At 42.6% G+C, this 14,182-nt stretch overlaps 1 protein-coding gene across 1 annotated transcript in view; it reads right to left on the reverse strand.

Moving 5' to 3' along the window:
- Positions 1–14,182, reverse strand: part of LOC309338656 (uncharacterized protein) — a 39,221-nt gene that overhangs the window by 10,986 nt on the left and 14,053 nt on the right. Inside the window, exons 6-17 of the mRNA XM_081855978.1 lie at positions 14,053–14,147; positions 12,996–13,152; positions 11,463–11,592; positions 9,235–9,636; positions 7,790–7,930; positions 6,875–6,995; positions 6,188–6,438; positions 4,974–5,097; positions 4,347–4,432; positions 2,913–2,990; positions 1,223–1,319; positions 41–75 (exon numbers count right to left, since the gene is read on the reverse strand). Coding sequence (XP_081712104.1) covers positions 41–75; positions 1,223–1,319; positions 2,913–2,990; positions 4,347–4,432; positions 4,974–5,097; positions 6,188–6,438; positions 6,875–6,995; positions 7,790–7,930; positions 9,235–9,636; positions 11,463–11,592; positions 12,996–13,152; positions 14,053–14,147 — 1,717 coding nt within the window. The remainder of the gene's footprint in view (positions 1–40; positions 76–1,222; positions 1,320–2,912; positions 2,991–4,346; positions 4,433–4,973; positions 5,098–6,187; positions 6,439–6,874; positions 6,996–7,789; positions 7,931–9,234; positions 9,637–11,462; positions 11,593–12,995; positions 13,153–14,052; positions 14,148–14,182) is intronic.

Consider the following 14,182-nt stretch of genomic DNA (forward strand, 5'->3'; position numbering starts at 1 on the left):
ATTGAATGAAGGGCATCCATTTCAAAAGATGAATACATACTTTTTAGGTCTCACAGCAGAACCTTTGGGACTTGCCTATGGCAAAATCAAGAAGAAACAATTAATGTTGAAGTTCTACCACAACAATGCCAAATGCTTAAAACTCAAAAACACCACTCAAAATCAGAATGCAGTTATTGTCAGGCATCAGAGTTCAAAAACAGGACCACTGCAGGTCAAGAAAATTTTTCCTCTTTCCTGAACCATACAAGGTCCTGGTTGGGAGGAAGCTCCCACTGGTTGGAGCTCCACAGACCTCAACTCAAACTCCCCAGATCTGAGGAGTTAAACAACCCAGGAAAATCAACCCCATGTGACTAGCTGCTTTATAGCTTCTGCACTCTGCCCCTTAGCTAGGGATGTAGAAGTTGATTTGATCCATTTCTTGTAATGGACTGACTTGACCTGATGCGCCTGAATTTGACTGGAACAAAACATCCATTTGGATTACACACTTCTTCACACTTTGCGATGAAGTTTCAGTGTACAAAGATTGCACACAAAAATACCTATTTTATGCAAAAGATGTGTAGAAAATGCTATTTTAGAGGGAAATGGGTGCAATGGCATTGAAAAAACTGTGTTTTACATTAAAAGTGTGAATAAAGGCAGACCATTGAAATACAGACTTTTTGTGTTCTTCTTTTAAAAATTTCACACAAAATGGAACCGAACAGACTACTCTTGAGGGCCAGTAACCTGAAATTGGGGAAGGGCTGTAGCTGAGTGGCAGAGCATCTTGCTTGGCATGTAGAAGGTCCCAGATTCCACCTCCAGGTAGGACTTGGCATGTAGAAGGTTCCAGATTCCACCTCCAGGTTGGACTGGGAACATCCCATCTGAAACCCTAGAGGGTTGCTGCCAGTCAATGTGTACAGCACTGAGCAAGATGGACCACTGCTCTAACTCATTATAAGGCATCTTCTGATATTCCAGTGGAATGGAATGAGCCCATCCCCTGCTCATCACTGTTGCCTGCCAGTTTTCCTTCTGTATTTCCTTGGTGTACCACCCTAGGAGCTATTTGGCAGAAAGGCAGTATACTTAAAATTACATCAGACTGACCAATGTATTTCAATTCAGTACTGACCTATAAGAAATTATAGCAGGATTAATATTTTAGCGCACACAAACAAGAGCAATAGTTAATACTGTCATGGCAATAGAAATTAAGTTTTCATACCAGAGAGGATGGAGAAGCTTCATTGAGCTGTATGGCACCAAACCGATTAGCAAGTTTGTCAGCTACATGGTTACAACTGGAATCCCGATCTGTACCACTACAGAAATATTTGAAACGAATGTCAGCATTATCTGCCATTTATGGAGTGCTATCTTGAACTGAAGTTTAGGGTGGGGAGGTAGTTCAGTTTTTTTGTTTTGGTAAAGTATAAAAACGGTCCACCAAATAAAATATAGGCACATTTCTTGTATCAAAACCAGAAAGCATGCCCATTATGATCCCTGTGAGCGTAGCATATTTACTCAAGCCTGCTCAACGATGCAAGCAAGACAAAGCATATGAAAAACACCACAGTGTAACTTAGCATTAAAAAAGCATTTCATTAAGGCCTCAGTTGTGCCCAGACTTTCCTAGGTTATGTTTCTAGTTCACGTTTTTGGAAAACACTTGCTCTTCCACATTCACTATCTCCTCTGCCTTAGGAGTGGGGACTGCTTTTCCGTCTGAGGGCCGCATTTCCTACTGGGCAACCTTTGGAGGGCCACATGCCCACGGTGGGCAGCGCCAGAGGCAAGAGTTGGCAGATCAAGGAATGCAAATGTTACCTTGGTACAGGAAGCTGGTTTCTATCCACATACATACACCTCTGTATCCTGCATCCAGGCTAGCGCAAGGCATCACCAGAGTTCAATGATGTATTCCAGCCAGGCAGAAACACTTGGGGGCGTGAAGCTGGGCCAATGTGGGATGTGGCCTGAGGAGATTTCCAAGAGGCCTGGAGGGGTGCATTTGATCCCCATGCCTGCTCCAGGTCATGCAAATAACTCAGGTCTTTCCTAATCTTGATCAAGCAGAAGTCCACTTCAGGTGCCATAAATGCTCTGAAGTCAAGAGAAGTCTGTTTGTATACTAGTGTGGGCCTCACTAGCTGGCCCTTGGACCCCTCTCCAGATGACATCCCTCACTAGCTCTGCTCCACATCCTCCCCCAGTTCTTTTGCCTAGGCTGGAATGTATCCTTGAACTACAGGAACTTGTTTGCCTGGACACACACTTTCCTTATGCTCCTCCTAATCCAGGGGTCAGCAACCTTTTTCAGCTGTGGGCCAGTCCACCGACCCTCAGACCATTTGGTGGGCTGGACTATATTTGGGGGGGGGGGGAGAATGAACAAATTCCTATGCCCCACAAATAACCCAGAGACGCATTTTAAATAAAAACACACATTCTACTCATGTAAAAACACCAGGCAGGCCCCACAAATAACCCAGAGATGCATTTTAAATAAAAACACACATTCTACTCATGTAAAAACACCAGGCAGGCCCCACAAATAACCCAGAGATGCATTTTAAATAAAAACACACATTCTACTCATGTAAAAACACCAGGCAGGCCCCACAAATAACCCAGAGATGCATTTTAAATAAAAACACACATTCTACTCATGTAAAAACACCAGGCAGGCCCCACAAATAACCCAGAGATGCATGCTGATTCCCGGACTGTCCACGGGCCGGATTTAGAAGGTGACTGGGCCGCATCCAGTCCCTGGGCCTTAGGTTGCCTACCCTTGTCCTAATCCTTCCAAAAAGATGACAGAAACTGTAGACTAGATAAAGTCTGCAGACTCTCTCCTCAAGCACCATTTGTTTCTCCACTTTTAAATTGCCATTGAAATTGTTCCTTACTTTGAATATATACTGGAGCTCAGAAAAACTATACTATGCGATTTGTTGGAAGCAAGGTCCACAGCCTCTTCAGCAGACCTGAAATACAAGTTTTCAAACAGCAGTTTTGAATTCTTTCAGTGTTTTCCTTCCTTTTGGTTTTAATTTATAACCAAAGGAAGAAAGGAACAAAAATGATTTAAGTAAGGAATAATTGATAACATAAAACCAATTCTCAATGGTTCTCAAATACACTTCAATACCCTTTAAGTTTCTATTTAATAGTTTGGGTTATAAAGTTAATTAATTATTTTGCTTGATTTCTGCATATCCTGTGGGGGAAAACCATAGAGAGGATGAGGAGAGTATTAGCTTTACAGGGATGGATCAAGGCAAAATCATTTTCAGCAGATTGGTTTTCATAATTTCCATTATTCTTAAGGCTGATGAGCATACTGCCTGTCTTTCAGATTTCCATGCAATATCAAAACAGTGGTACTTCGGGTTACATACGCTTCAGGTTACATACACTTCAGGTTAGAGACTCCACTAATCCAGAAATATTACCTCGGGTTAAGAACTTTGCTTCAGGATGAGAACAGAAATTGTGCTGCGGCGGCGCAGCAGCAGTGGGAGGCCCCATTAGCTAAAGTGGTGCTTCAGGTTAAGAACAGTTTCAGGTTAAGAACGGACCTCCGGAATGAATTAAGTACGTAACCAGAGGTACCACTGTATATGACATATTATACAAAAACAATTTGGTTTGCCTGTACATTTCAATAATTTCATTTATGATGTTACTTTTTCAGCAATTGTTATCTTCCAGAGGTTCCTGTGCAGCAACACTGTATTTTATTCTCCAAGAGATTTCTATTTTTGCACAGAGGATGATTTTGCTGCTTGCTATGATTTTTTTTTTTAAAAAAAGGCAACTCCATGGATTTAATGTCTGAATCAAAAGCTTCAAGCAGGGATAACAACTTTAACTGAAGTGTATAACGAACAGGTTTTTCTAAGCTTGTATTTTCAGCTGCAACATACTTCCCAAAAACGGACTACTCTAAAGATTAGGCAGGGATAAAATCCATTTGAAGAACTTTTAACTACTGCATAAAGTGAAAGAGCAGCCCAGTTTACACACTAGACCACAAGTGGCTTGAAATAAGAGATCCACATACAGGCAAGATTAAAATACATTAGAAGTTGGCAAAATAAATAAGAGGACAATTTAACCTCCTGTGGGAAGGAGGGCTACAGCTGTGATACTACCATTAATAAAGCACTGTTTCAATTGCTACCAATCACACCTTCCTCTCCATTTACAAGGCTATGTTATACGTAAGTGTCCCTTTTGCTCATTATGGAATGCTATATTGTACAGCATTGCTATTAAATCAACAAAAAACAATTAGAATAAGAGTACTTTAAAGAGACATCATTAAATGTTTAACTTACGTCCCAGATGCCTCTGGTGATGATTCTTGGGAATTACTGTGTGATGGATTTCTAGAACTATTTGGAAGGGAAGCACTTCTTTCTGCCTGAAAAACAATTCGGAATTATACCTTAACCGTGAATTTAAAAAAATCTACTGCAACAAAAAGTAACAATGGCAACGAAATGAAAGGGATTAAACCAGCCTTGGCCAACCCAGTTCACTCCAGATGTTCTGGACTATAACTCTCAGTCAGTAGATCCTAATCCCAGGGTCATGGGTTCAACCCTCACATCAAGCAAAAGATGCAGGGGGTTGGACTACATGACCCTCATGGTAGCTTCCAACTCTACAATTCTATGATTCTCATCAACCCCAACAAGTATCACATTGCTGGCAGGGGCTGGTGAGAGCTGGCAAAACTATTCATAGGACACGCCCACTTCCTGCAAAGAAAATGGCTACACTGACAATTAATAATAATAATAATAATAATAATAATAATAATAATAATTTATTTGTACCCCATCCATCTGGCTGGGTTTCCCCAACCACTCTGGGCGGCTTCCAATAAAGATTAAAAATACATTAAAGTGTCACACATGAAAAACACAGTCTGTTGTTTTCCTCTAATATGAAATACATACCCTTGAAGTATGGTCATTCAACTTTTCATACGCTTGCCTGGCTGCATTCCGTCTTGCCGTTTGTTTATTATTTCCTGTTCCCTCACCAAAATCTTTATCATCAATTTTACAGACACAGTGAAAACTAGAAGGCATAACAGATGAGAGGGTGGAAATAAGTTAGCATACACTGTTGTAGATGTGGCAGCACTCCTATAGACCTTGGGCAGGAACCCATTCTCCACACAAAGTTCTAATGACCTCAAGCAAAACTTTTTGTTACAAAAGTGAGCATATAGTCAAGAGTCAGAAATTGGATGAACAGAGCAGAGTCCACACAGGCATAGTGGCCCTTCCATTTTCTCTTCACCCTGAACAAGCTCAAAAAATCTCTGAAGGGTCCTCCATTTTGAGGGCATGTGGGAAGTGGAAGGAAATAAAAAGCCTTGCATCGGGACCTCAAGCCTTTCTTTGGCTATGGAAAACTACAAACTCACTGCTACCTGTCTCACATATCATTTTCCTACATTTTAATTTATTTAGGTCAGGGTATCCCAAAGTGGTAGATAAATGACGGGCAGTATATAATTTTAATCAATAATAATAGTAGTGATAGTAGTGAGATAAAGGTAAAGAACCCCTGGGCAGTTAAATCCAGTCAAAGGTGACTATGGGGTGCGCCACTCATCTCGCTTTTCAGGCCAAGGGAGCGGGTGTTTGTCCACAGACAGCTTTCCAGGTCATGTGGCCAGCATGACTAAACTGATTCTGGTGCAATGGGACACTGTGACGGAAGCCAGAGCACACGGAAACACCGTTTACCTTCTCTTCACAGCAATACCTATTTATCTACCATAGCAATACCTATTTATCTACTCACACTGGTGTGCTTTCGAACTGCTAGGTTGGCAGGAGCTGGGACAGAGCAACGGGAGCTCACCCCGTCATGCGGATTCGAACTGCCAACCTTCTGATTGGCAAGCACAAGAGGCTCAGTGGATTAGACCACAGCGCCACCCGCATCCCAGTAGTAGCCATAGTAGTGGTGAAATTACTAAATGTCACAGACCATTCCCAAAAGCCAGAGTTAAAAAAACCTCAGTATGAGCTGGCACCCAAATACCACAAAAAGACATCTACTATTATCTACAAATCACTAAGAGCTTTAGGTTTAACCAAAAAAAGTTGCCAAGAGTAGTAGTCAACAAAAAAATCAATTATTAATGACAACTTACATTGGCATGTGATCCAGGCCAGATTTAGAAACCACAACATATTCAACCACCACTTTGTTTCTCGATGAATATTCATTGAGCAAGGCAAGATAGTTAAGTGAAGAAGCTGGTTGTGCCAGATTTGCAGCAGGCTCAGGCGACTGAGATAGTGGCGATGACAGAGGCGGCAGCGGCTGCTGTGGTCTTAAAACAGGATATTGTGGTGGTGCCAGAGGAGGCAGCGGCTGCTCTGCTCTTAAAACAGGATCTGCCTGTAAACAATATGTATAAGTCAGTTTGCTTGAACAGTGAGAGGTTTCTCACTGAATTCCTCCTTATTACATGGTATGGGGAGGTCTGTACTTACCTTGGGTTTCATGTTCTAAGTTGGCAGCAGGCCTCACAAAATACTGTTCTTATTTAGCAATGTTACATGGCAATAACAATACGCATACAAGGCAAAGGCCAGAAGGCTAGACCTGATACAAGATAGGTGTGTGTCATTCCTAGTTCTGACCTGGTACCAGCAAAGTTCTTAACCCAAGGTAATATTTCTGGGTTAGTGGAGTCTGTAACCTGAAGCGTATGTAACCCGAGGTACCACTGTACAAGATTGGGTTTTTTTTAGTATACCTCAAGATCAAAGGCTCTTTTCTGTTTTCTAGATTATTTGTATGTCTTGACATGTATGCTTTATGGTCTACTTACTGGCAGTTCTCGTTCTATGGACTCCCAGGCTAAGAATGCTGCACGATCTTTTGCCTCCTTCTTGCTTTTACCTGTTGCTTGGCTATACTGCCTTCCATCTATTTCAACTGCTACAGTGAATCTGCAATGAAAAAGAGAGAGTTAAAAGCCCACAGTCTGCAAAATATGCTTGCAGATTGAATTTTATGCTTTAAATCTTGTATGCTGGATAATCAGAAATGGGAAATATCTGGATAGTTTGCTCCTGTAAATCTCTCATTGCTATTATTTGTAAAGTGTGCCTAATGCTGGCTTCCCTTTTTTGTCCTATAAGGCTCCATTCACCAACCATGTGCCCTCTATATGTTTTAGAGTACAACGCCCATCATCCCTGACAATCAGCCATGCTGCCTTGGGAGCCAGGGTCCAAAAACATCTGGAGAGCCACAGTAAGCCATCCTACTAAATTAGATGCTGTTTCAAGCAGCTGTCTGGAGAGTAGGAGGGTTCAACAGTGCAGTTTCTAAGGATAGTTTGCTAACCTATCTGCAAGAGAGGGAAAACGAAGCAAAACAACACAGAAAATGCACTACTTTCTCCCACCCTTATAATTGGAATGAGAAACAAAAGGCAATGTCAGGTCTTGGGGGTAGGGGAAGCCTGGTCCTATGTTATGCTTTCTCTCTGGAGTTGGAAAATCTTAGTGGACCAAGAAACTGGGACGATTAAGGAAGTGTTTCAGTTGTACACAAGTAAACTGGGCAGGACTTTACATAGGTGTGGGGGAAAGGCTATCCAAAAAAACTGATCCTTTAATTTAGTTGCCATACCAATATTCCTGCCCTGTTTACTTTTTGCATAAAACACATCTGGAGGGAAGTGTGAATTTCCTCACTCCTCCCTGTCCCCACTTCCCAACATTCTTCATCCACTTACACAGGATTATGAGATGGGCCATTGAAACCAAGATCCTTATAGTCCAATCGTAAACGTCTTCTCTGACAATACTCATTAAGTTTCGCCATGTACATTCTTGGAACAGCTTGGTTGTCTGCCATTTTGGTACAGGCTAGGAAACTGAAATAAATTCGAAGGAACACTGCATTATTAACAACACTCCCCACCCCCTTATGTTATAAGTACAGAAACCAGGGGAAAAACCTGGGCACTTTGGGAAAGAGACTGTGGGAAATACACCCCCCCCCATTCACACCATGGCACTGGTGGTACACAACAGTGGTTTCCACCACCACTTCCCCAGGAGGCCCAACACAAACACAGAATCGTAGAATCAAAGAATTGTAGAACTGGAAGCTGCTCAGAAGCGTTCCAACTGGGAAACTGGGAGTGGAAGCAAAGGCATTTCCCCAAGAAAAGAAATGAACAGCAACTCTCTAACACTTCCTTTGTTCCACCACCGCCCAGACTAGCGCCAATCTGCCACTCCGTGTGGTGGGGCCAAAAGGGGCAGGAGAGTGGCTCTCTGCTCCCTCTAAACATCACATCACAGGACCCCCTACAACACTCTCCCCTTTCCCCTATCAGAAAGCTTGTCAGCAGCTCTATGGGAAGAATGCAGAGAAGACCTTAGATGCCAAGAAGAAAAATTCTATTACAAACTTCTCAATAGTCAATTTTCAACCTTCCCTTTCCTTATTACTGAGCAGCTGCAGGCATAGCTCAGCCAGTAGAGCGTGAGACTCTGAATCTCAGGATGGTAGGTTCAAGCCCGACGCTGGTCAAAAGGATTCTTGCATTGCATGGGGTTGGACTAGATGACCGTCGTGCCCCGTCCAACTCGACAATTCTATCGATCCAGCCTAAGAGTTCAGATTCACTCAAACGCTGGCTGCTTTTCTATGACCTGGGACATCGTGAACCAACTGATAAGGAGCACAGCACCCTGTGACTGGTGACGCTGTGGCCAAAACAAATTTCCAGGGGGAAAGCCAAGCAGGGTCACCCGCGCCGTCCCCTGGACCCAGGCTGGCCAAAGCGGCCGCAATGCTCTTCACAGGAGGACCGCCTGCCCTGGGGCACAGCGGCGCGCCCTTCTCCCTTCCTGCCCAAGTCAAGGGGCGAGGCCGTGAAAAGGATTTGGCAAAGAACCTTCCAGAAGTGCCTCTCGCCCTCCCTGGCAGCAAAGGGGCAATGGACCACAAAGTAACTGTTTTGCTGCCCGGGCAAGGAACCCTCCTCTCGGCGCGCCCCTGCAAGGCGGCCACCTGCCCCAGCCCAAAGCCCACGTCGTCGGAAGGAGCCCCGCTGGAACGAAGCAGGCTGGCACGAGTAGGAATCGGGTGGGATTCCTCCCGCGCCCCGGGGCGCCGACTTTGGGACGCCTCCCGTCAGCGGGGTCAGGACCACCTCGGCGTACTCACCGGCGCCACTGGCTGGTCGGTGGGCAGCTGCTTCCTCCTTGGGACAAGTCCGGGCCAAAAGCGGCGGAGCCCCCTCTGCAGAAGACTGCTTCCGAGCGGGAGACTCGTCCGTCTGCGGGAAGCGCTGCTGCTCCGCTTTCGTTTCCCTGCAACAAGCGGGCTCCGCTCCTTCCCCGGCACAGGCGGCCACCACGGAGAATCGAAACTGAAACGCGCCGCTGGCGGTACCGGGAACGTGTCGGCTTTGGAACTTCCGGCCTGGTCTCCTCACCGCCCAGCCTGGTCGCTAGGAGAGTTCCCTCCCCCCCCCCTCGGTTGTTTTTATAACTGCGCCTCAAAAGGGGTTCTGGTTCAGAGGCATCGGGGGGGGGGGCATACCTGACTGAATCATTCGTCTTCCAACTTTATCTGAACCCCTTTCATAAAGTGTTATTTTTGCAACGGTTGTGGTGATGTCTTCGTTTAATTATGTTGCTTTGAATGCATGCTTTATAACTTGACTTTCCTCTGCAGTGTTTTATTTTGCATTGCTTTCTTTGATGGTTTGATGTGGGCTGTAAACCTCTTGGAGATTGCTTCTTCTTCTTAGAATTATAAAGCGGCATAGAAATGAATGGATGAATGTTTTGCCGAAACTGGCTTGAGTAATGGGATTAGGGATCCTAGCTGTCTTCCACGCCTAGGGTGTCAGGTGGCTTAATCTGGCATTGAGCAGACCCATGCCTCAATTTCAAGGCTCGACTAATGTGAATTGTTATTATTTGTTTGATTTATACCCTGCCCTTACTCCCAAAGGAGCCCAGGACAGCAGACACTGAGCAGGGGGGGACAAAAAACTGCACCTGGGGTTCCCAGGTGATCTCCTGTTCTGACATTCGCCAGTCCCACATCTCAGTTTCCATAATGTCGCTATTTCATGTGCCTTCAAATTCATACCCAAGACCATGAACAATGATCGTCATATATCAGTAGAGGTTGAACAACTCAAGCCACAGTCCTAACCCCAATTAACCTGGGAGTAAGACCCAATGAAGTCAATGGGATGACTAAACATGGTTAGAACTGTGCTTCAGGTTGCAACGTATACATATCTGGTACAAGCCTTGAAGGGTTGTAATATACAGTATTGTAATGGCACTGTTAGGTCTAACTGCGAAGGAAATTCGAAGAATCAGTCCCAGAATGTAATTGTGCTAGTAACTGGGTCAGTGAGAATTGGTTAAAAAACCTGTCAGTGTCAGCTAATAGCAAAGCCAGATTGATACAAGGCTTACTTTAAGATATGATTTACTAGAGGCTGAAAACTAATACATGTTTATCATTTTTGAGCTGAGCTTGAAAGAGTGAAATACAGAGAAGTGCCTCTGAGCATGCACAGAATGCCTTTGTTTCCCTATTTCAGGTATGGGGAATGTTTGTCTTTTCAGATGTTGCTGCAAGCACAGCCAATGGCTAGGGATGGTGGGAGCAACATCTGGAGGGTCAACGATTCCCCACACCTGCCATACTTTGCCATGGTAGCTTTCTACATTTGTTACACCTTTGCCAGTTGCTGTGAGAATGAAATGCACCTGCGATTCTACATCCAGCCCATACATTTAAAGCACATGACTTCCCCTCAAGGAATCCTGGGAATTGCAGTTTGTTAAGGGTGCTGGGAAATGTAGTGTAGTGAGGTGTAAACCATAGTTTCCAGGATTCTTTGGGGGAACCATGTGCTTTAAATGTATGGTGTGCATGTAGACAGTTGTGAGGTGTGGGACTAGGATCGCTGTCTTTGAGGACAGATGTTTTGTTGAAATAAGTAAATGTTAAGTATTATACAGTAAGTGCTTATAAAGCATGTTGCAGAGAGTACCTCAGTCATCTTTGCAACATTGCTGCAAGGTGGGTCAGTATTGTTGGCATAGACTGTGTATGCCAAAATGGGACAGTGGGTTTTGGCTCCACAATATGACTGAGAAGGTAAAACAAGTACAGCATATCTTTTGAAGTAGGACATAGCCATTAAAGAAGAGATCACCACCCCAGAAATACTTCATAACACATACGTGTTGAACTTCATGCTGTCCCCATTTAGTATGTTACGAATTTGATTACATGATTTTAAAGCAAAAAAGACTGAGAGCATTTTTTAAAATTTTCTGTGCATAGATGTATCTAGCACTTAAACATCATTTTATTCTTAACCCAAAGGCTTTAGATAATAACCTCCAAATCCAAAGGTTTAAAATTTACAATATTGGTCATATTTCAGCTTTGCACCCAGTTCAGTTCCTGCTAAGCACTCTTCAAATTTTGCATCCATTTCCCGGCTCTGAGCTTCAGTGAACAAAGTCTTCCAGTCACCCACAGCACCTGTAAAGAAACAATGAAAAATGAATCTCACTATATATGCCTCCCTATGTAGAGGTTCACAGATCAGATTTATGGTTTTGGAATGTGAAAGCAGAAGGGTGTACTATCATGCTTCTCATCCTGTAACCCTATGCACCCTTTCTTGGGATTAAGCAAGGAAGAGCATTACTAGCATGCATCAGAATGGGCTGTTTGGGGATGTGAAGAGTGAGTGACAGAAACATTTGAGGGGTATATGTGTGCATTGTGCATGCAGTTGCAAGGTTTTCTTTTTCAAATATTTCTGTTTCTTTTAACATCATCATCATCATCATTATTGAAACACAGCTTTTCCTCCCAAGAGAAGAGAGAAGAGATTTTTGAGAATTAAAAGAAGCGCGCACACACACACAGACACACACACCATGAAATATATTATCTTACAATGATGGCTGACATGTTTTTAAGGCAAGATTTTTAAAATATCATTCTTACTTCCTTGTAATGCACTGGCTACTCTTCTAGTAGCTATATAAGAGAATTTAACACAATTATAATTTCAGTATATTGTAAACTTGTAGAACTCTCAAATCATTTCGCCTGCTGCAGATGTCTCTTATCTTTGCAGCAGGTGAAAAAAACCATTCTTTTTTTTTTTGGAGGGGGGGAGTTTGACACCAATAAAAAAATGCAAACACGAGAAAGAGTAGAGAAGCTTGCCTTGATCTGTGGAAATATTCTGTTGTCTGAAACCATTGAAAAAAACTGGAAGCTTATCCCTGTCAAAATGGTTCTGGTTAAAGAAACTAGCTCCCAGATCACTTAGATCACTATTCAGAGTTTTAACTGTCTTGTTTGATTATTGACATAATAAAACATGAGCTGCCCTGGGCTCATGGTTTTTATGCCTCTTACTCTACATCAGGCTTCCTCAACCTCAGCCCTCCAGATGTTTTTTGGCCTACAACTCCCATGATCCCTAGCTAGCAGGACCAATGGTCAGGGATGATGGGAACTGTAGTCTCAAAACATCTGGAGGGCCGAGGTTGAGGAAGCCTGCTCTACATAGTTGGACATCATTGGTAGGAAAGAATGCAGAAAACTGTGATGTCACAGCACAAGTAGCTTCCACTTTTGCAGACTAATTTGCCTATTTAAAGTATGACATGTGTAAACTATTGTGGACCATAAGACGTCCTTGTTCTAATGATAGCAAGAAAATGAGAATGGTGTTACAGAGGCTTTATAAGGGTTCTTAGTTCTTTTGAACTTTGGTTCTATATGTAGGATGGGAGAGAGAAAGAAGGAAATGGATCAAAACTATTTTGGTTTTTTCCATCAATGGCACCACTAGAGGGTGCTTGTGTTACTGGAAGAAATAAAATTCATTGTAAACTAGTGGCATAAAATCAATACTGCAGTACCTTTCCTGAAAAGGACAGGAGCAAACCGACCATGTGTTTCTTCAGATTTACAGCTCATTGCTTGGAAGGTAGAGCTCTCTGCAACAGATTTAATCATTTCATCCGACAGAGGTAGTTCATAAAATTCAGCTATTCGCTTCACTCCTTCGTGAAGATTCTGGAAAATGACAATAAAGTTAGTTATGACTTCATAAATATAATTGCTACTAAGGTAGATTTCTAAGTTAGAATCAGCCCTGAGATTCAAGAATGGGGCAGGCTAAACATCTGAATAAATATATTCATAAATGTAAGGTATGTGCTTTACTGCCCTAAAAAGGTGCATCTGATATTAGCAAAATAAGTGCAGCGTGAAAGGAAGCACAGAAACATTGTCACAGCAAAGGTGCATCATTTATAACTTTCTATTTGTTTCTGTAACTTATATTCGTTGAAAAGCATTTCCAGTGTGCCATGTTCAATCATCTATATTCCTTTTAACTCAGAAATGTTTGAGATGATTAAAAGTTTGGAACACTACTTCTGATAAACTAACTTAGCCTGTGAATGAGCACACCCAGAGAGTTTACACCAGAATACTTAATCAGACTGGCATATTGGTGTGCTTAGTATTTCATGAACTGCAGGATTGCCATTTATTTTTTTAATTTTAAAACATTTAAAATATCCAAACCTGCTAAAGGGAAAAAACAAAACACACACACAATACTCACGCACTTAACAAAAGTAGTTGTGGCAGAAGAAAAGTCAAAATATAAAACTGTCAGAAACACAGCGGAAAGTACTGTGCAGCATGATGAGAAAGAACTTCCAAACCTCAGTCAAAAATGAATGCATTTTAAAGAATTATTAACTACAGGTTTATTAAGGAAAAGAAAACTAAAGGCAATGAGGAGGGAGGGAAAGGGAGCAGAAAGAGAAAAGCAAAACAATGCCTCTCCCTTTACCAATTCAACAACCATCAATACACCTGTCTTAATTTCCACATACAGCTAGATTAGGCCATCTAAGAAAATGAAGGCACAACAAAATCATCTCAATTTCTAAGAATGCTCACTTCTTTCAGCTCTTCAAATGTGATGATCATGACATTTTCGTCATCCATATGTTTGTCCCAAGCAAGAGCATGGTCAAAGTAGGACTTCCAACAAACTGAAAAGAAATGCAAACAGCATATTTCATAGCCG

The sequence above is a fragment of the Podarcis erhardii genome (assembly GCF_964252035.2).
Source record: "Podarcis erhardii genome assembly, chromosome: 3".
In the NCBI taxonomy this organism is placed as follows: domain Eukaryota; kingdom Metazoa; phylum Chordata; class Lepidosauria; order Squamata; family Lacertidae; genus Podarcis; species Podarcis erhardii.